At 40.8% G+C, this 20,276-nt stretch overlaps 1 protein-coding gene across 1 annotated transcript in view; it reads right to left on the bottom strand.

The window, feature by feature from the left end:
* Positions 1-2,326: 2,326 nt before the first annotated feature.
* Positions 2,327-20,276, bottom strand: part of LOC142141212 (retinol dehydrogenase 16-like) — a 32,402-nt gene continuing 14,452 nt past the window's right edge. The window contains exons 2-5 of the mRNA XM_075199434.1: positions 18,967-19,290; positions 12,923-13,181; positions 5,796-5,959; positions 2,327-4,656 (exon numbers count right to left, since the gene is read on the bottom strand). Coding sequence (XP_075055535.1) covers positions 4,466-4,656; positions 5,796-5,959; positions 12,923-13,181; positions 18,967-19,279 — 927 coding nt within the window. The 5' untranslated portion in view covers positions 19,280-19,290 and the 3' untranslated portion in view covers positions 2,327-4,465. The remainder of the gene's footprint in view (positions 4,657-5,795; positions 5,960-12,922; positions 13,182-18,966; positions 19,291-20,276) is intronic.

Below are 20,276 nucleotides of genomic sequence, written 5' to 3'. Positions count from 1 at the left end.
CAGTTTAGTAAATATACCCCCAGGTGCCTTATCTTGTCCAGTCCTGATATGCAAGGACTTACAAATATCCATGTGAGTCTCTTTTTAGAACCCTCTAAATCTTGGTTAACACCTAAAATCTGTAATAAGAATAGAATATGTTCAACACTTTCAATAGAAATATGTCTGCCCTATCAGGTAGACAGTAATAGCTTTGGTAAAGCTCTGGGTGTTGCGTGTATATATATATATATATATATATATATATATATTATATATATATATATATATATATATATATATATATATATAAAATTAGAGATGCTCACTGACCCCTGTGGACTGGTTTTGGGTCTGGATTAGCTTCGTGTTTTTGTTTTGTTTTTTTGAAAAAAATCCTAAAGTATGCTAAAAATCACATAATTTTGCACTTTTTTTTGTTCCTACATTATTATTAACCTCAATAACACTAATTTCAAGTCATTTGCAGTCAATTTTAAACACCTCACAGACAGGGCCGGATTAACCATAGTGCTAACTGGGCTACAGCCCAGGGGCCTCGGGCATCCAGGGGGCCCTTGAAAGTGCTTAGCAGCATTATTGATTGGTCGTGGGCGGGGACGCCCCCGGCGCGATCAATGCTGCTGAGCACTTTCACTGCGGTCCTTCCCCGGCGCGCTGTAGTCTCCTTACTGAGGAGATCTTGTGAGTCTCCCTCTCAAGAGATCTCCTCAGTAAAGAGCGTACAGCGCGCCGGGGAAGGACTGCAATGCCAGAAGAAGGAGGTAAGTGCCTTGGGGGCGGCTCGGATCACCAGGGGAGGGCGGCTCGGATAAGGGGGGGAGGGGCCCTCATGGGGAATGGAGGCCCCCTTAGCCCAGGGGCCTCCATTCCCTTAATCCGGCCCTGCTCACAGATCACAATATTATTTTCATACACTTTCGGACAAATACTGCAGCAACCTGGCTAGATGGTAAGCGACAGAGCAAAGGACATCTAGGACAAATTGGCACAAAGCAGTAGCAGAAAAGAAAAATGGGGGTCCGCCCTACCTCCCACCCACCATTATGTTGGATCTTAAAAAGGAATCCAAAAATCGCGAGATCCAACGAGTCACGATGACATTTTGCCTCGTTTTTAAATCCGAAAAAGTGCAAAGGTCTCGGTACTCGGATCTGCTAAGTTCGGGTATGTTCGGTTCTCAGGAAACTGAGCCTGAGCTCTAATATATATACACACACTGGGAGGTAAAACAAATGGAATAGGGTGCCACAAAAGGTGTAGTAGTATTATAGCAATAATAATAAACATATTTGTTCAGATAGAAAAGTGTTTCACACATATCATAAGTATATAAATATAAAAATCTCATAGCAGAGACAGTGTGGTTGTGAACACATGAAAGCAGAGTGTGGAAAAAAGCCTTCATGCATATCCCAAAAGCACCATATAATATATATACATATATATATATATATATATATATATATATATATATATATATATATATTATTTTTTTTTTTTCAAACACACAAAGCTTTACCAAAGCTATTACTGTCTACTTGTTCCACAAATATTGCAGTATGTGGAACTAACTTCCCCTGTTTTTAATATAGAAAAGTATTTTAAACAGCAATATTTGTGTATTTGCTGAGTGAAGAATATCCATGTTTTAGGTTTATACAATGTTGGGCACTTCGAATGCTACCCCCCACTTGCATCCCAATTTGTACATGGAGGGTCTCATTACTTTAAAACAATCCGCCTTCCCTCATTACATTAAGACAAACCACCCCCTAGTTACTTTAAGACAAACCTTCTCCCCTCCCTTATTATATTAAGAAAATACATCCCCCCCTTCCCTCACACTTTCCTTCTTTCAGCTGCACTGTGTAGGAGAAGCAGACTCCTGTCATGTGGTGCCCGTCCCATGTGACTTGTCACTCAGAGAAGCACATAGGGAGGGCAGGGAGGACAGACTCTTATACTCACCGGGAGGGCAGGGAGGACGGACCCAGACACACATTGGGTAAGAGAGGGTGGGGGGGAATGGATCACACATCCGTGGCTGCAAGTCTTATGCACACTTGCTCGACAAGGGTAGCAGAGCATGTGTGCAGCTTAAATTAAGTGGGGAAGTTGGGAGAAGAAGTGACGGTATGTCATAATGGCACATACCACCCGACTTCCAGCACCGAGTAGGACAATGATAAGCCAAGCCTAATAAACTTCACACTTACGCACCAGGGAATCACTTATTATTCCTTACTATTAAATAGCTACCAGTGACAAAATAAGATTAATCAGCATATTCTCTAAAGAATGACTGGAGGTCAAAAACATGCTATAGACACACTGGTATGTTCTATGCAGGGATAACGATTTAGCTGTAGCATTAGGGTACTTGATTTCCATGAGCTGGAGGAGTTAAAAAAAAATTCAAAGTATAAACTGGTGCATAATCATCTTTATTTGTGAGAAAGTAAGAACAGAGGCAAATATTAGTATCAGGTCAACAAGAGGCTCTGTATGGTCTCATTTTATTGAAAGGTAACACACAGGTATTTGGCCAGAATGTATTGAGGTTTTATTAATGTTCACAATAAGCTAATTTGAAATCATTGTGGACTTCTGTGATATGTGCTGGTGTATACATTAATTTCTGAAATACGTAATTTCATAAGAACTGTTTATTTTAGAGGATTGTGCTGTTTGAGGATTGTGCTGTTCCTGTATGAAATAAAGAACATTGTTTTATCTGGATTTATCATCATTTATTGACTGCAAAGGAGTTGTCCATTCTTATTATAACCAGTTCCACTCATGTACTGACAGGTACTTGTGGTCAGGAGTACATCATACCAGGACTTGACGGAATGAGTCCTTAAGCATCAGAGATTGGTGTCCTGAGTATAGGTAAGGGAGGTATATTTTTTATGGGGGGTTGTCACGAACACGCTCCCAGCTGCCGTGACTTTGGGTGTTTGCTCTATGAGGTTACACATGATTCCTGCACTCTAGTCTCTCTCTACCTATCACACAGGTTATAGACCTGCTAAATCACCCACAACAGTGCTCTTCAGGTTTTGCCACACACTTCAGGTTTTGCCACCTATTGAATAAAGGCAATAGGACCCCAATATACTGTCCCACACTACTGGCACACAAGGCTTCTGGCTGCCCACAGGCTAGCAAGGCCCACACCAGCAAAAAAAGAGTTACCTCTTCACACCTTCATACTGTTACACAAATATAAATGCAAGCACACACTAAGCTTGTTAATCAAATGTATCAACAAATCACACACCAGCATTCAAAGGGTTAACTTGGTCGAGCTATATTCTTTTTAAGAAGCTAATGGATTTGTTACAGTATCAAGGACGCAACTTACTAAATTTATGGATTTAATATATAATGGTACAAGGCATTCAGCTATAGAACAACAATTAATAAACAATTGACATAACATACACAAGCAAAGCAGTTTAAAATAAAAAGGGTTACATTCAGAGTATCAGTTACATGAGTTGCATAATCTGTGCCATGGAAAATTGGCTAGGAAGATGGACAGCTTATCAATGCGGATTGATTTTCCCAAAAGACTGACAATTTTCCCACTCCCAACACAGGTTTTCTAAGCAAAATGAAATGGGGCCGTCTTCACAGGGGCAATGTTAAATGCTAATAGGGGGGCAGGGATGTCCACTGGGTGTCATTATAGTTTGCTTACAAATATTCCAAAAGGTTGACCTTTGGAAATTCTTCACACATATATTCCAGAGACATAACTCCCCCTTCAATAAACCAGTCATAATCTCCTGCACATTAAATACCAAACATGAAGGAATTATGACAATGCGACATACCTTTTCTTACAGACATGTGATTATAGCTGTTCCCGGATACCGCCAGCACCTGTCATTCACAACCCTGGTGTGATTTCTGCTTCTCAGTATTTAGAGCACCCAGATTTACCAAAATATGAACTGTGATGACATTTTCCTTGGAAGCTCATATTTCTATATACCTGTAGGCCTTCAAATACTGTCTTTGGCTGCAAGGATGTCAAGCTGTGACCGGCCCCACAAAGTCTATTCAGGTGTCCAAAAACTAACTTGTGTCAGGATGTAGCTCACAGCAGGGGCTCTATGAAGCTGCCCCAGGTGACGCTGCTATCTTCTAACATGGGGATGTGCAGAGTCACTGAACAAAAATACAACAGACTTTCTGACTTCACATTTTAAACTTTAGTAGCTCAATTTATCAATGAATTCATTTGAGATAACATTTACACTGCAGTTATGATTTAGGCTTTATTCCCCATAATTATGTGATGGGTTAACCCTTATAAAGAACTGTAAGTGCTCGATGTTCACGACAGGGGCCCTATTTACTAAATGGTGGGGCCAGGATCTATTAAGGAGGGTGCGGATAATTTCCTATAATATCTTTTTACGAACTAGCATTTTGTACCTTTCAGATTATTTTATTTTGTTAGGATAAAATCCGCTAATGCAGTCGGGCAGTAGGAAAGAGGTAGAAAATAGAGTTTAGCATCCCAGCCAGCAGAGTAGCGTGTCTGTGGGTAGACAGCAGTCAGAGCATGCTCTACACAATCTGTGACCAGGTGAAACTTCGTTTTTGACTTTTCAAGGGGTTTAACAAATCTGTTGCAGTCTGTGACAAAGAAGAGTAAATTAGAAACATGGAAATCATAATAGGGTTTAAAAAAGTACCAAGTTGGATGCGTTGTCATACAAGGTGATGATAATATCTAGTTATTTTGTCTATACTCCATAAGTGAGCTGAGCCTATATCAGATCAGGACACGTGCACAAGGTACTACATGCATTTGGCAAAATACAGCTGAAAGCTGAATAACTGAAGAATATGCCCTCCACACACTCAGCATTTATTAAATATACACCCCTACTTTGGTGTAGTAGTTTAAAAGTTACAGTCTGCTGTCTTTGGCTGTAATGATTAAATATCTGAACTGTTTTTGATTGTAGCTGAGAGAAACCACTTCATCTTTTAGACAGTGATGCATATGGGATCTCCCCCATCCCCGGGTGTGTGTCATGCACCTGGCACTACAGAGTTTATAATCCTAGTGCAGCATTATATGTGCAATTTTGAAGTTTAAACTCAATAAATTTCCATTATAAAGATGCAAAACTGTGTCGTCAGCCTAGGACCTAGGTGCTGTTTCATCATTTGCTTGTTTGTGCTATTGCACCCATTCCTATGGATATTACACATGGATTAATGCATCAACATGGTGTTATTTGCTGGGTGCTATACTATACTTTCATTGGGATACCATTTGCACCATTCAGATACAGGTTATATGGGAAGGTGCATATATAGGAGCAAACCTACCAATGTAATAAAAAAGGAGCAAATGTAACATATGAAATGAAGACAGCCCCAATATTCCCTCATTCTCATGGCTTATTTTATTGCTTGTGTGTAGTGTTTTAGGAAAAGTCATACTTAAGAGTGTCCCAAAAGTGATAGCAGGGAGGATTTTAAAATTACATTTTAACTTTTTCTGGTACACACATTGCAATGGGTCCTGCAAAGAGGAGGAAGAAGAGGAAAGTTGGTGTGTACACATGTATGTGTTAAGTAAAGAAGTATACTCTTTTGAGCCAAACTAAATGCGCTAACTATCTGTATACTTTCTGGTGTGTATATGACCTATAATGAAGTAGGTGTAAGACAATGCTGACTTGGGTGACTAAGTTTCCTTCTTAGTAAATTCAATTTCAAAATGAGCATCACCAGGATATACATGTTTAAAGAACACTTACATGCTTCATAGTATTCTTGCCCATAACTCCTGCGAATGTCTTCTGGCACCTTCTCCCAAACTTTTTTTAAATTTCCTACAAATACGTCTGAATTAGTAATTGGTGTTTTGAAGTAGCCAGGTTCCACAACACAGACCTTCACACCAAATGAGGCCATCTCGCGGCTGTAAGATACAGAAATATTTAAAGAATGCAGTGAGATTCATAGCACTAAGAGGGACCTATATCTTCATTAATCGTATATCATAATTTTTCAGTTGACAATAGGATGTGATTAATATTTCAATATCGTAAAATTCACTTAACACTCTTGGTCGATGAAAGAGGAAATTAATTCAATTGAAAATGAAGAGAAATTTCAGAGTTTAAGAGATACCTTTATTAGCTAAGTAAGGTTGATGAGGACAGGAAAAGCAAAATAAGGGACAAAGTCTACTCCTTAAAGGCACTAACTTTAAAAAAAATACATTCTTTTAGTGTACCTGTCATGCAGTTTCGAAAACAATAATAGTACACCAAGTGTACCATACCGTACTGCCACATTAAAAATTAGACTGTAACATGGTCACATGGCATAAGCATGTGAAGCTGTTACAGGTAGTGGACTGAAAAATGTATACATGAATATAAACTCACTAGTGCCGGTACATCCTGCATGCTAAGTGGAAGTGAACGAACCAATTATGAGGTTTTGTGCAAGAGAAAGTCATTCAACTGAATCCTGGTTGATGGTAGTGAAAAATGCTGTCTTAGGCATTGTTCCAGAAATTTCCATAAATGCTTTATTGGGTCAGGTGATTGACAAAACATCAGTGTTATACAGTGTTAGCATTCAGTCTAGGGGGACAGACGCATTGGGGGGACAGACGGGTGTCCAGTTAAACAAAGCAACTGTTAACCATCTTTCATCTTCTGTATCCCCAGGTATGTACATCAACTGCTGCGACTACAATTAAACAACACAACTGCTAACTATATTTCACCCTTTTCTCCTCAGGTATGAACAACAACTGCTGCAACTCTCATCCTCTCCTAATCTGAATCTCATCTCATTAATTTGTACTTCTTATCTGTACAACTGTGCTTTTTTAAAAGTATATATGACAGAATGGACCTCCTATGAAACCATGTCATGTTGCTGAGGACCAGCTGAGCTTGCCTTACCACCGTCCCCTTTCTATATTGCATTTGATCCCCTCTAAACTCAGCAGGAGTGGCTCTGCTGATTCCATTAGCTCCTTTGCTGGCATGGAGAACCGCTTCCTTCTGTATAACTCTCACAGTGTACTTTCTTGCTGGACATCTGGACTACTATCCCTGACCTCTTCCTTCAGATCAGGATTGCTGTGGATGTTTCCCCCTGTGAGCGCTGTTATTAGATGCTGTTTCCCAACCTCAAAACAGCCGGATAACCGATTAGAGTGGTCTAATCTGTTGATCGCAGGATTTACAGCAGGTAAGTAAGCATCAAAAGCAGTGATATTTATTAGCTCAAGACAGTTATAAGACAGTTATGCACTGGTAATAATATAATACATGGTCAAACAGGGCATCTTTTTATACATTTACTGACACACATGTTGGTAGGGGATAACCCAGCCCCCTGATCTTAGCTGGCACCACCACAAAGTCTGAGAAATTAAATCCGATGTTTATCCTCAGGATGTACGTAATATTCTCTAGATTTGGAGACGCCATTTTAAACCTAATAAAATCTACATCAATCTATGATTTCCCAAATCACTTGCTGTTCCATTATTCAGACAGGTTCTAAGACACAGGATGAAAAATTACACAGGATAAAAAGGAAACTATCCCCTGCTAGGCATTCAGGCTAAAAATATGTTGGTCACTTTGAGATGAAAAGACTTAAATAACATGGGAATTTCTTCCTTACAAATACAAGCTTCTTCCAACATGGCATTTTACTTCATAAATCAATACATGAACATAAAAATAAATACATTTACACTCCCAGTGCTGGGACTTCACCCTTTCTGGCACTATGTGCCAGTTACTAACCAGCGCCATAGCACCTTTACATTAAATATATACATTGAAACTAACAAATATACCCTTTAATCCCTTAATGCTGGGTTTAACCAATTCGGCAGAGCAACATCAGGTATTAACCCATTCGATGCTGCAGCAGTCATCTTGTCCATGTGGAAGGTGAAGGGGACCCAACCACAGTATGTAACAGGTATTTGTTATCTATTGCTATTGTCACAATCTGCTTCTGACTGCAGTACATCACCTTCTCCTTGGATGCTGCTTGTCTGTATTATATCCTGTTTGCAAGGGGTTGTCTTCATCATTTGATCTGAATCCTGAGCACCTGTGCCTGACCTTTAATAAGACTGCCTTTTTAATGCCAGTCCATCAATTGTTTGCTGTTCCTGATCTACTTCTGAATTCCTATAATCCATAGCTGATTCATCTCCTTGTATTTGACTCCAGTTTGGCTTATCTTTTTGCTCTTTTTACCATTTTGACCATGACTTTAGCTTCATTGACTTTGATTTTGCTTGCTTTCTGGTATTGTAGGGGATCTTCTGGCTTCTGACCCCGGCTTGCTGGCCTTTCTCCTGTGTACTCCTTCTGTAGAGTCTCCAAATATCACTTTTGCTTATCCAGCCTCTGCCTACAGACAGCATATACATAAGCCTGCAGGCCTTGTCATGTACAGACTGCACCTCTGAACATTTTTGAGATATTCAGTTACTACTAACTGAGAACCTTCCAGTATTCAGCTATCACCTGTGATTACCCAGTTTCTGATGCAGACAATATTCATATATACTTACAGTTCCTGTCATGAATAGACTGTGGCTCTGAACTTTTGAAATATATATTACTACTACTACTATTACTACTACTACTACTACTACTACTACTACTACTACTACTACTACTACTACTGTCAACATCTGCTGCCAATGTATTATCAATTTCATTGAACTCTGCATCTGTTACCTGCTGTTCCTGTGGACTCGTGCTATCTGTATTACCATTGGCTGTATCTAGTTATTACCTATGTGATCCTATTACCACCCTTTACACAGTTCGCACAAGACATCAAACCTTTGACCAACATTTCTGTGTGACTAGATCAAATAGCCCACTAAGAACTTTTTATCTCTGCATTGTGGCTTGACCAATACTCAATATGTACCATTTAACATCAAATATTAAACTCCCATTGTCCCGTAGATTGATAGCCTGCGAGCAGCTCCTTCTTACCTCTCTGTTTGTCTGTATTACCCAGTATTGTTTTATTACTGTGTTTGTTCCCAATTGTAAAGCGCTACGGAATTTGCTGGTGCTATATAAATGGATGATGATGATGCTCATAAAACTATTGGACAAAAACATGTTTTGGATGGGTTTTAATGCTTTGCGGTAAATTTATCAAGCTGCGGGTTTGAAAAAGTGGAGATGTTGCCTTTAGCAACCAATAAAATTCTAGCTATTATTTATTTAGTACATTCTACAAAATGACAGCATCTGATTGGCTGTTAAAGGCAACATCTCCACTTTTTCAAATCCACAGCTTAATAAATTTACCCCTTAGTGTAGTGGAAGCTTATATGCAATGCCGCAGCAGGTAGATAGGAGGCGGTAGCCAAGATAGGAGCTGATGGTTAGGAACAGGCCAGGTCAGGGGTCCATAGCAGGCAGAGTAGGCAAGAACGGGCCAAAGGGTCAGGGCTGGCAGCGGGCAGAGATATTCAAAGAACAAAGCCAATGGTCACAGCAGAGTACAAGCAGGGTCCAGAAACACACCAAGGGTCACAACAGGAGTCAATCAGAAATTCGGTAGATTATCCACAGGAATACATGTCAGCAAATTCACAGCACCAGCGCTATAACCGTCAGGGAAGCTAAGCCCTCTCTGCCTTAAATACAAGAATTGGTCAATTGGGAGTTAGGGGCTTGGTGTGTCATAATTTGCCTCCCATAATGTGTTTAATTAATTAATCCTATTTGCGCCCCGGCTGCCACAGATACTGTGGCAGCTGTGGAGCTCCCCAAAGTGACATCACGGCTATCATGGAAACAGCAGGGATGTCTCTTCCAGGAGCTCCATCCCGGCCAGGAAACTTCTACAATCAGCGCAGCCAGAGAAACCGGCCCAGCACCATTCTGTGGATGAGTAATAACCCTTCCATCAGGAAAGAAATACTGCAATATGGAGTGAAAATAATCGGTCAGTACTACTAAACAAAAATTCACATTGGCCTTGCCTTCTAAGGGAATGACTGGAAACACGCTGTACCAGGAAAAAGTACCCCACATTACAGAACCACCAGAATCCTTCACTGTTGAAAACATGCATATGAATACATGTGTGGGGCTAACCTAAAAAATGTAGCGTTCTTAAGATTGTCCCCACATATGTACTCATCTGTTTGTCAGAATCATGGAGAAGCACAATTCATGAGACCATATCACCTACCTCCACTGCTTGAAAGTCCACTGCATTTGTTCTTTTCACCATTGAACTCACAACCATGTATCATCAGGTGTTATGAGCGATTTATGTACTGCAACCCTAGTATAATATCATTCTCTATGGAGTTCACAGTGGACAGTTCATGGTGAAACTGGCTGCACAGCTTAAATCTTACAGTCAATTGATCTGCAGTTTTGCCTTATAATATAAATTAAACAAGGGATATCACAATGCTGAACACTATTGCCCCTTTGCTGATTATGTTGATTATGTTCCATACTGCCATCACTTAGACACCATAAGTTGCACTGTCTAGGTCTCCAACTATTTGAACCATAATTATATGCAACCACATAAGTCCAGAAATTTTAAACATGTTTGCTTAATAAACACATGAATCACACCTGTGTGGAAGCAATTGCTTTCAATATACTTTGTGTCCTTCATTTATTCAGGTGTTTGTTTGCTTTTTGCTCTTTTTTAGAGTTGTTTTCTTGTGTAAGGTACACATTTCCATACTGCGCATGAGCACAAAAAATGTGTATGTATGTAGTTTTTGTTTTTTTCATTACATACTTGCATTTCTCCTCTTATTATTGTGAACCAGTACAGGTTGTTTATCCTGCCTGCAGCTGGTTTTTACTATAACATGACCATGCTATGCTCATGATCATTCTATTTAGGTGCAATCGGCCCAAGCTATCTAGTGCTAAAGCTGGTTGAAGAATTTGGGCGGCATATTGTCCAATTATATTTATTTATCAAATTATCTCTTTAGTGTATGGAGCTTCTCCTATTCATCTCAATAGGTCATTCATTTCAAATAGGTTTAGACATACATGAAGCATACAGAATGTGCAGGAAACCCTATTGAAATAAGCTCTCCTTGCCATTATGAAAACCAACCCAGGCAGACCTGTGTGAAGTTGGATGTACGTTATTTACATAAAATACGTATGTATGTACTGTGCATGTGCACAAAAAATAGAGATGTTCAGGCTCGATTTTCTGAAAACCGAGTCCACCCGAACTTAGGGTATTCGTTACTTTTGCGCGTCCTCGGATTTAAATCGAGGCAAAACGTCATTGCTGCGATGTCGGATCTCGCGGGTTTTGGATTCCATAAGTACCTCCCTCCTTCCAGCGCCATTGCTCACACAGAAACAGGGCTTGCAATGTTCATGTCACTCTCCATTCTTCAGTGACATTGCTCAGTGCCACTGCTCACACAGAAACAGGGGTAGCAGTGTTCTTGTCACTCTACAGTCTCCACTGCCATTGCTCAGTGCCATTGCTCACACAGAAACAGAGCTAGCAGTGTTCATGTCACTCTCCATTCTCCAGTGACATTGCTCAGTGCCACTGCTCACACAGAAACAGGGGTAGCAGTGTTCTTGTCACTCTACAGTCTCCAGTGCCATTGCTCAGTGCCATTGCTCACACAGAAACAGGGGTAGCAGTGTTCTTGTCACTCTACAGTCTCCAGTGCCATTGCTCAGTGCCATTGCTCACACAGAAACAGGAGGGGTAGCAGTGTTCTTGTCACTTGACAAAAAATGACTGGAAATTATTGGAAATTAATGTTATTGAGGTTAATAATAATGTAGAGATAAAAAAGAGCCGAATTATGGGATTTTAGCAAAAAAAAAATGTAATTTTAGAAAAAAATCGGGAACCAAAACCAAAACACAAAGTTAATCCAGATCCAAAACCAAAGCCAAAACCAAAACATGGGGGTCAGTGAACATCTCTACAAAAAATGTGTATGCATATATATGTATGAAGGTTTTATTGCATCTTGCACTAGCAACCACTTACGGCTGGAGAGGCGAAATGGGGGAGGGAAGTGCCAGGCGAGTGTAGGCCAAGTACAGTAAGGACACGTTCATGTAATTGTGACTGAAGTAGACCTAGATACGGACACATATATATCTGTTGAATGGCACACATCTTATGGATGCTGGAGGGTGGTGCAATGATACAATGATGAATGATCCTGCTGTGAATGACTATCAGCAGCACTATTCAACCGCCTCTTATTGGTTGATTTTGAAGCAAACTCTCCAATTGATAGTACTTAATACATTAGTGTGGCTGCTATATTATCTGAAGTTGCTTATGTAGTGTAGTAAAGCTGGGAGCATCATGACTGAAGAAATGTTCGGAAATGTGGTTCTTCATATGTGCTTTTTTTTCTTGCTAATGTTCGGGTGGAAAAGCATACAACTCTAAGAGGTATATTCACTAAACTGCGGGTTTGAAAATGTGGAGATGCTGCCTATAGCAACCAATCAGATTCTAGTTAGCATTTATTTAGTACATTTTAAAAACATAACAGCTAGAATCTGATTGGATGCTATAGGCAACATCTCCACTTTTTCAAACCCGCAGTTTAGTAAATATACCCCTAAATGTTCACCCAGGTGCGCCTTGTAAATGACCTCTAGAAAATGCTCAACAATGGACCAGTATTGACATTTTGCAAAAGATAAGTGTCTCCAACAAGTTATGATTAATATCAAGTAATATTTTGATTTTTGGGTCTGGCTTCACTTTAAGGCAGTTGTAGGACATGGTGTAAATATGTACAATAACCCCTAGAACCCATACATAAATAATCTAGATTCAATTAGATCTTGTATATTCTGTTATAGAAATAACTATTGCTTACCGGAGACTGTCCGAGAATGATTCTACTCCATGTTTAGAGATGCAGTATCCTCCTCCACAGATCGCTAATCTCCCACAAATGCTTGACATGTTGACCACTCGACCCTGGGCTCTGCGGATCAGGGGCAGCAACTTGAGTGTAACATCTATCGTTCCCAGTAGGTTCACGTTCAATATTTTTATAAAATCCTCTTTGTTCAGCCACTCATTGGGAGCAGTAGGGATAAGTATCCCTGCATTATTCACCACACCCCACAGTCCTGTATAAAAGATAGTAGAGAAATTTTAAATAAAAAGATGAAACAAATCTCTTCTCTTAATTAGAAAACAAAATTCATGAATACTTATGTAAAACAGTTGTCATTTTTAGAAGATATAACTAATTAAATCCCGGAGTAATCAGTTGTCTTAGTCGCATAATGAATTGATTATTTTGTTTTAAACTAAGCTCTCTGATAAAGGTTCAAAGAACATTGAAAGCAAATTCAATAAAAGGATGTGAAAAGCACCAATTAGGGAAAGGATATAAGAAGATATTACAGACTTTTAATCTCTCTGTGTACTGCCATCATGAATAGATGGAGGGAATATGGCACAATTGTGAAATTATCTATAACAGGCCAACCGTCAAAACCGGGTATCCTTGAGAAGGGCACTTATTTGTAGTACACCTTTGACTGACCAAAGCACACCTTTGACCTGATCAGAGGATTTACCAGGAATACCTGCTCCGATGTCCAGGAAAAGGAAAATGAGCCTGTCCTGACATTCGTGTTGCCTTCTGGAAGAATTCCATTCAAGTTCACTGTAGCATCCTCTTCCAGAATTGACATACAGATACAGATACATATGCAGATACAGACATGATACAGATACATGTAGGTTATGATGATATCCCAGATACACCTGGGGTATGCATTGCACCGCTAGGTTCATTTGATCAAGCAGTGCTCCTCGTATGAAGCTTCTGGGTTTGTAGAGTGTCCAAGACAGAACTTTTTGAATTTTAGATTTAATTTACAAAGGTACAGGGCATTTGGATATAGTTACATGCAGAGAACTATTGACCATTAACAAATATACTAGTTAAAAACAAGGGCCTATGACCTGGTGTCGCAGCCCTTCTTCCCTGATTTACTTCCCCATGCTACACAGTAAAATATGCTTTATGGGGAGGGTCACACAGACCCATTTTATCATTAATATTGCCAATACAAATTTACACGTCTGCAGTTACTGAACAGAGATATGAGGTAGGCTGATACAGTTTCTCTCATGCCCTGTGGGATAGACAATATGCTTTGCGGCATGGATCTGGGTTTGAACCCTAGTTAAATTGATGAGAAGTGGTATTTTGGAGCTGGACGTTTCTTGTCTATATGAATTTGGACAGAAACGTCCTTGTAGTCTTGTCAGGAGCCACTGATCACTCCAGTATCAGAATGTAGCTTACCCTCAAGGTCATTTGATTCAGCTCAGTTCACCCTACGGGCGACAATGTTATCTGGTAATCATTGGGTCTGCAATGACATGGTATAAATGTAGCCCGGTATTTCTGGCCTCACATTTTCAGCTTGGGCGCGGGCATTAATCCTGTGAGATTGGGCTTTGCTTGAAGTAAATGGAATTGTACCATAGATTGCGCATTTCATTAATCTTGTAAACAGTATTTGCAATGCAGTCTACTATGGCGCTGCAGTCCCTTATGTTTATGCCTTGCTCACTTCATTTATATTGTTTGGTGCACAGTATTTACACTGTAGTCCCTTATGGTTACGTTTTAGGCATGGTAGACGTGTTAGGAGTTACTCCTTATGTCAGATATTTCCACGCAATGCATATGAGAGTTTTCTGGTTCGTGCTGCCTTTGTGATATTGCACTGTGGGTTTCAGGTAGTGAAGTGATTGCAAGTGGTGCTTGAACACTCCCAGGTCAACTGTACAGTGAGGAGGTTCAAATCAGAGCAGCCGGGGAGAGGACGCTGGGTCACGTTAGCGCCCAGGGTTGGTTTCTCTGTGTGACCGGTTACAATTGTCAGTGAATTTGCCAGCCTTCGGCCGCGGTCCCGTGGCAGGGGAGTGGTGATGGTTCTCCCCTCACCATGTACCCATTCTTGGTGTTTTTTTCAAGCAGACATGGGTTGCACTAGGCTTGGATAGTTGTTCAATTCGGCACCCATTCCTTCAAGACTGGCCACCACGTCCGCAGACATTGCTGGTGCTTCTGTGCAGTATGTTAAAGCAGATGGAAAACTAATGACTACTTGACTTCTCTCCTTGCCTTACTCTCGCTGCTGCCGTGACACAGGGTTCCGGTTGCTTGTTGCCTTTGGAGGCAGGGCGCAAAGGGTTTTGTCCACTTTTTCCTCTAAATAGTGGGCCTGATTGGCACCACAAGGTTTTATTGTTTTACCTTCGCTTGTGTCTCCCTCTTCCCCTTTTCTTTCCTCTTATGCCTCATGAGCATGTACACTTTTGGTATGGAGAGCTGATGGGTGTGAGAGGTTCTCCACTTGTCTCTCTATTCTTTCTTTTTTTTCAGTTTCCTTTTCCCCACTCCTCCTGCTTAAATATGCTAATATCGTGTTTTCTTTCTTTTCTAAAAGACCACCGGACCCCGCTGCAGATTTGGGTGATGGTACACTTAGATATCCAATGGACTGCGTTACATAGGGCAGCTGGCAACACCTTTCCTTTTCCGGGGTCAGTAGTGGTCTATGGGAGCGGTTAAAGGGGTTTACGATGGCCAGGGTTTAGGATTCTCCTGGAGGCTGACATAACTAGACATAGGATGCCCCATATCTTGGTGATACATTCGGGGGAATGATTTGGGCCACTATAAATCCATGGACCTGTTATTGATACAATCAGACTTAGCTTGGTTCCATGCCACCTGGCCTGCCCTTCTCCTATGCTGGTCCGATGTAATACCTAGGAGGGTATGGCGTTTCTTCCATGAAGGGCGTTGGGCAGTTGTGATCCGGAAGATAGTTTGTCCTGTGTTGTCCCGGTTCATATGCTCTTTAGGTGGCTGGCGAACGGAGCACCCGCAAATTGGATTCCCGTGCCCGTTCTTCTATAGGCCGGTTGGAGTTAGCTTGAGTGATGAGGGCACTGGCTTTGTTTGTAGAAGATATATAGGAGTTCAGCATAGGTAGGTGTAGGTATAATGGCGGGCCACAGCTCTTAGAGATCCCGGGCGTGGCCGGAAAATGTAGTACAGTCGACGGCCAGTGCTTGAGGAGCACATTACGGTAGTGGGCAGGCTGAACCTGCCTCTCTTCGAGTGAATTGACTCTAGTCTTGGTACAGGTACCGCCCCTGTGGTTGCTTACCATCTAGCCCAGAAGATAGCCGGGTTCTGTAAGCCCGGGACACAGTGTCCCACTAAGGTTGATATGTGCGCCCAGGGTGTGATTGGTTGCCCCCCACTTGAACCCGGGATTTGATTGATTGTCCCCCAGTTGATGAGATCCCATGATTAATGCTGGGATAGTTGGGTTTTGCCTGGCGGACGTCGGACTGACTGCTCTCTTCTCCACCACCATATTTAAAGAAACTATTTAAATTTGCCAAACTCAGATCTTGTGTCAGTTATTTAAGGTTATAGTTAAATAAGAGTAAGATATTGGCTGTTAAGCCTTTTAAAGGAACTCACTGGTGTCTGACCCCCACAAGTTACTACAAGGTCATTGTGATTGATTATTAAGAAGGGAAGATCTATTGCTCCCAGGGCAGTCTGCAGTGGTGAGAAGTAAAACACCTGTTTATATTTTTTATTCACATATTTGCACTTCACCTCAGCTGTGACCAGCCCCTATTCTACATGGTACAGACAGACCAGAGAACAAGTAAGGAAACTGTGTAAAGCAAGTCCCATGTGTGCATCATGGGCATCTTTACACACAGCGCTGTAACATCCTTATCTGTGTAAAGAAAGTGGAAAAGACCAACAACTTCTATCCTATACTTCCCAGACAGCAAGGGCCCCAACATGCCCATTAAACAGTTAAGATAAATTGGGTTATATAGAGATATTTAGCTATAGGTTTGTGTGTAACATTGCAACAGGAACTCTGACTAAAGACTCAGCATTACTGCCTAGGTAATACATTTCCAGCGAGATGTTCAGAGTAAAGATGTTCACTGACCCCCATGTTCTGGTTTTGGATCTGGATTAACTTTGTGTTTTGGTTTTGGCAAAACCGCCCTTGCGTGTTTTGGTTTAATTTTGGATCCCTATTTTTTTTTTATAAAATCCCTATTTATTTATTTTTGCTTAAATCACATAGTTTTGCTTGTTTTCCCCCCTACATTATTATTAACCTCAATAACACTAATTTCAAGTCATTTGCAGTCAATTTTGACTACCTCACAGGTTACAATATTATTTTCATACACTTTCAAACAATGATTGCAGCAGTTCTTGACAGTGATAAGAAGAAGGCCATTTTCATTCCTGGGCATAAGACCAAGAAATCCACCTCATGTTTGGAATTATTTTTACCCAAATCCTGACAACAGTTGTCTAGTCATTTGTAGCATTGTAAAGCCACAGTCAGTAGAGGTAGGGAACTTAACCATCTAGGAACTTCATCCATGTTACGCCATTTGAAGTGAGTTCATGGAAAGCTTTTGTGAAAATCAGAAACTTATGCTAAAAAATAACAACAAGCAGTCAAGCATGAGCTACCTCCCTTCCTCAGCTAGATCCCAGCACCTGCAATCTACACCCCCAACACCTTCATCAACAACATCCTCACAATTGATCAGAGTTAGTCCTGCATCCAAGTTTCTAAGGCGAGATGACTCCTCCCCTATCCAGGACTCCTCAGAAGAATCATTGAGCCTTAGGCTCACTGCTGCTGTTGCTCCTGCTGCTGGATGTTCAACCCAGAAGCAGACCAAGAAGAAGACTGCTAGTAGTTTACAACAATTGACTGTTAAACAATCCATTTCAAGAGGAAGCAAGTATGAAAGCTTTCACCAAGTCGCAAAGCGGGTCACAGACACCATGGCAATTATGCTAGTATTAAATCTGCGTCCAATATCCACTTTTGATGCAGCTGGTTTTAGACAGTTACTTGAGGTCTTCTGTCCCCATTACCAAATTCCATCACGATACCATTTTACTAGAAAAGCTACTCCTCACCTCTACCAGAAGGTTCGTAAAAATGTAATTATTGGGCTGCAAAATGCCATTCTATCCACTGTACACTTAACCACAGATATGTGTACAAGCGGAACTGGGCAGTCTAAAGATTATATGATTGTGAGTCCACTGGGTTGGTGATTCGCCTTCACCAGCAGGGACAGCAGCATGTACCGAAGAATGTCGCATTTTTCAGAGGCAGGCTACTCTGTGTATCATCTGCTTCATTAAGAGGCATATTATTATTATTATTATTATTATTATCGTAGATTTGTAAGGCACCACAGTGCTCCAAAGCGCCGTACAATAGGGAATAATGTGTCTGGGGGGATAGCGGGATGTGGCTGGGAGGGCGTGATAAATGTAATGTTTTATTATAATGTATGTAACAATGCCCCATGTTGGCCACACCCACAACACAGTGTGGCCATGCACATTTCGGCACAGCTGCGAGGCAGCACACGGTTTCTTTTCTGCGGGAACTGAGATGGGCCTGTGTACTTTAAATGCCAGGGCTGATTTTTAGTCCCAGTTCGGCCCTGCTCATAGGTACCACTCCAAAGCAGAGAAGAAGTAACAAGGAGGGTTTATCACTTGACTTACGTGCCACCATACACATGTCAGCAATGAACAAGAGAGGCACATGCAATATGACTCCAAGATGACCATGCATATGCAACAGCAACTAAGACATACAGTAACTATCAAAATTATGGATGTCTACACTTAACCAGAAGTAGACAGATAAAAATGTTACACTAGCCCAGCAACATTTGAACATTTCTGAATCATTTGCAATGCTTTGTATGTATCATGACATTATTAATTAATAATTTGCTTCATTTCTGTAAAATGTAAAAACATGTTTGTGTATACATATACATATATCTAACCTTTATCATGAACAATATCATTGACCCACTCTGCAGCAGAGCTTACACTCTGACTGTCAGTGACATCCAGGATTACTATCTGCAGTCTGCTTGATGCGCCCTTCCTCAATTCATCAGCCCCTGTCTCCGTCAGACAAGCAGCCAGAACCTTCATTCCACGTCTGTCCAGATTCCTCGCCACCATATTCCCAAATCCATAATCACATCCGGTGATGAAAACATATTTATCTGTGAGATTCTCCAGTATCTGACTCCGTCTGTACCATCTGTACAGCAGGATCAAACCAAACACCACCAGCAGAGGGAGCCACATGATGAAGATTCCTACAGCAATGCAAATACAGATAAAAAAAATATTTTAACAGACAACTTAACATTTGAATTAGAGATGTTCACTAAACCCTGTGTTTTGGTTTTGCTTTGGAACTGTATTAACTTTGTGTTTTGGTTTGGCAAAACCGCCCTCACGTGTTTTGTTTTTGTTTTTGGATTTGTATTTTTTTAAAAATTGCTGAAATATGTTAAAATCACTTAATTTGGCTCTTTTTTTGTTCTCACGTTATTATTAACCTCAATAACACTAATTTCCAGTAAGTTACAGTCAATTTTGACCACCTCACAGGACACAATATCATTTTCATCCACATTCGACCAAAGACTGCAGCAAGCTGGCTAGATACTAAGCGACAGAGCAATGGCACCAACACATGGCAGTTTATAGCACATCTAGGAAACATAGCCACACAGCAGGGCCAGAAAAGAAAAGTGAAACAAGATGGAATTGTCCTTTGGCCTTTCCACCCATATGTTAAAAGATTTAACAAAATCACACAGAAGCAGGAGGGGTAGCAGGTACAGTTGAACAAACCAAGCATATCAGCAACAAGGAGTGCCACTTTTGTGGCTGAAGTGCTTGGTTTGTTTGGGCCCCAACAAAACAAGCTAACAGAGATAGCTAAGATAACAGTGCTGTCAATGAACTCTACAATGGCAAGATGTTGTCATCATCCTCAGTCTCATCCTCACCCTCATCAGTGTGTACATCATTATCACACAATATTAATTCATCCCCATTAGAATCCACCATTACAGAATTTCCACATTATTAGGAAGTAGCCTCCTAAGCCAATCGCTGACAAGGTTCCCATCTGTTCTGTAAACTCTCTGAGTACACACTGGAGGGTGGGAAGCTTAGGTATTGGAAAGCAAGTTGGTACATGGGTCTAAAATTTGCCTTTTTTTTCCTCCCAGTATGTAAAGGGACTGTATGACTTGTCTATTTGTATGCTGTCGTTAAAATAATCCTTCAC

The sequence above is a fragment of the Mixophyes fleayi genome, chromosome 2, assembly GCF_038048845.1.
Source record: "Mixophyes fleayi isolate aMixFle1 chromosome 2, aMixFle1.hap1, whole genome shotgun sequence".
Taxonomy (NCBI): Eukaryota; Metazoa; Chordata; class Amphibia; order Anura; family Limnodynastidae; genus Mixophyes; species Mixophyes fleayi.
Note: the sequence above shows the minus strand (reverse complement) of the source record. Positions and strands in the feature narration are given on the sequence as shown.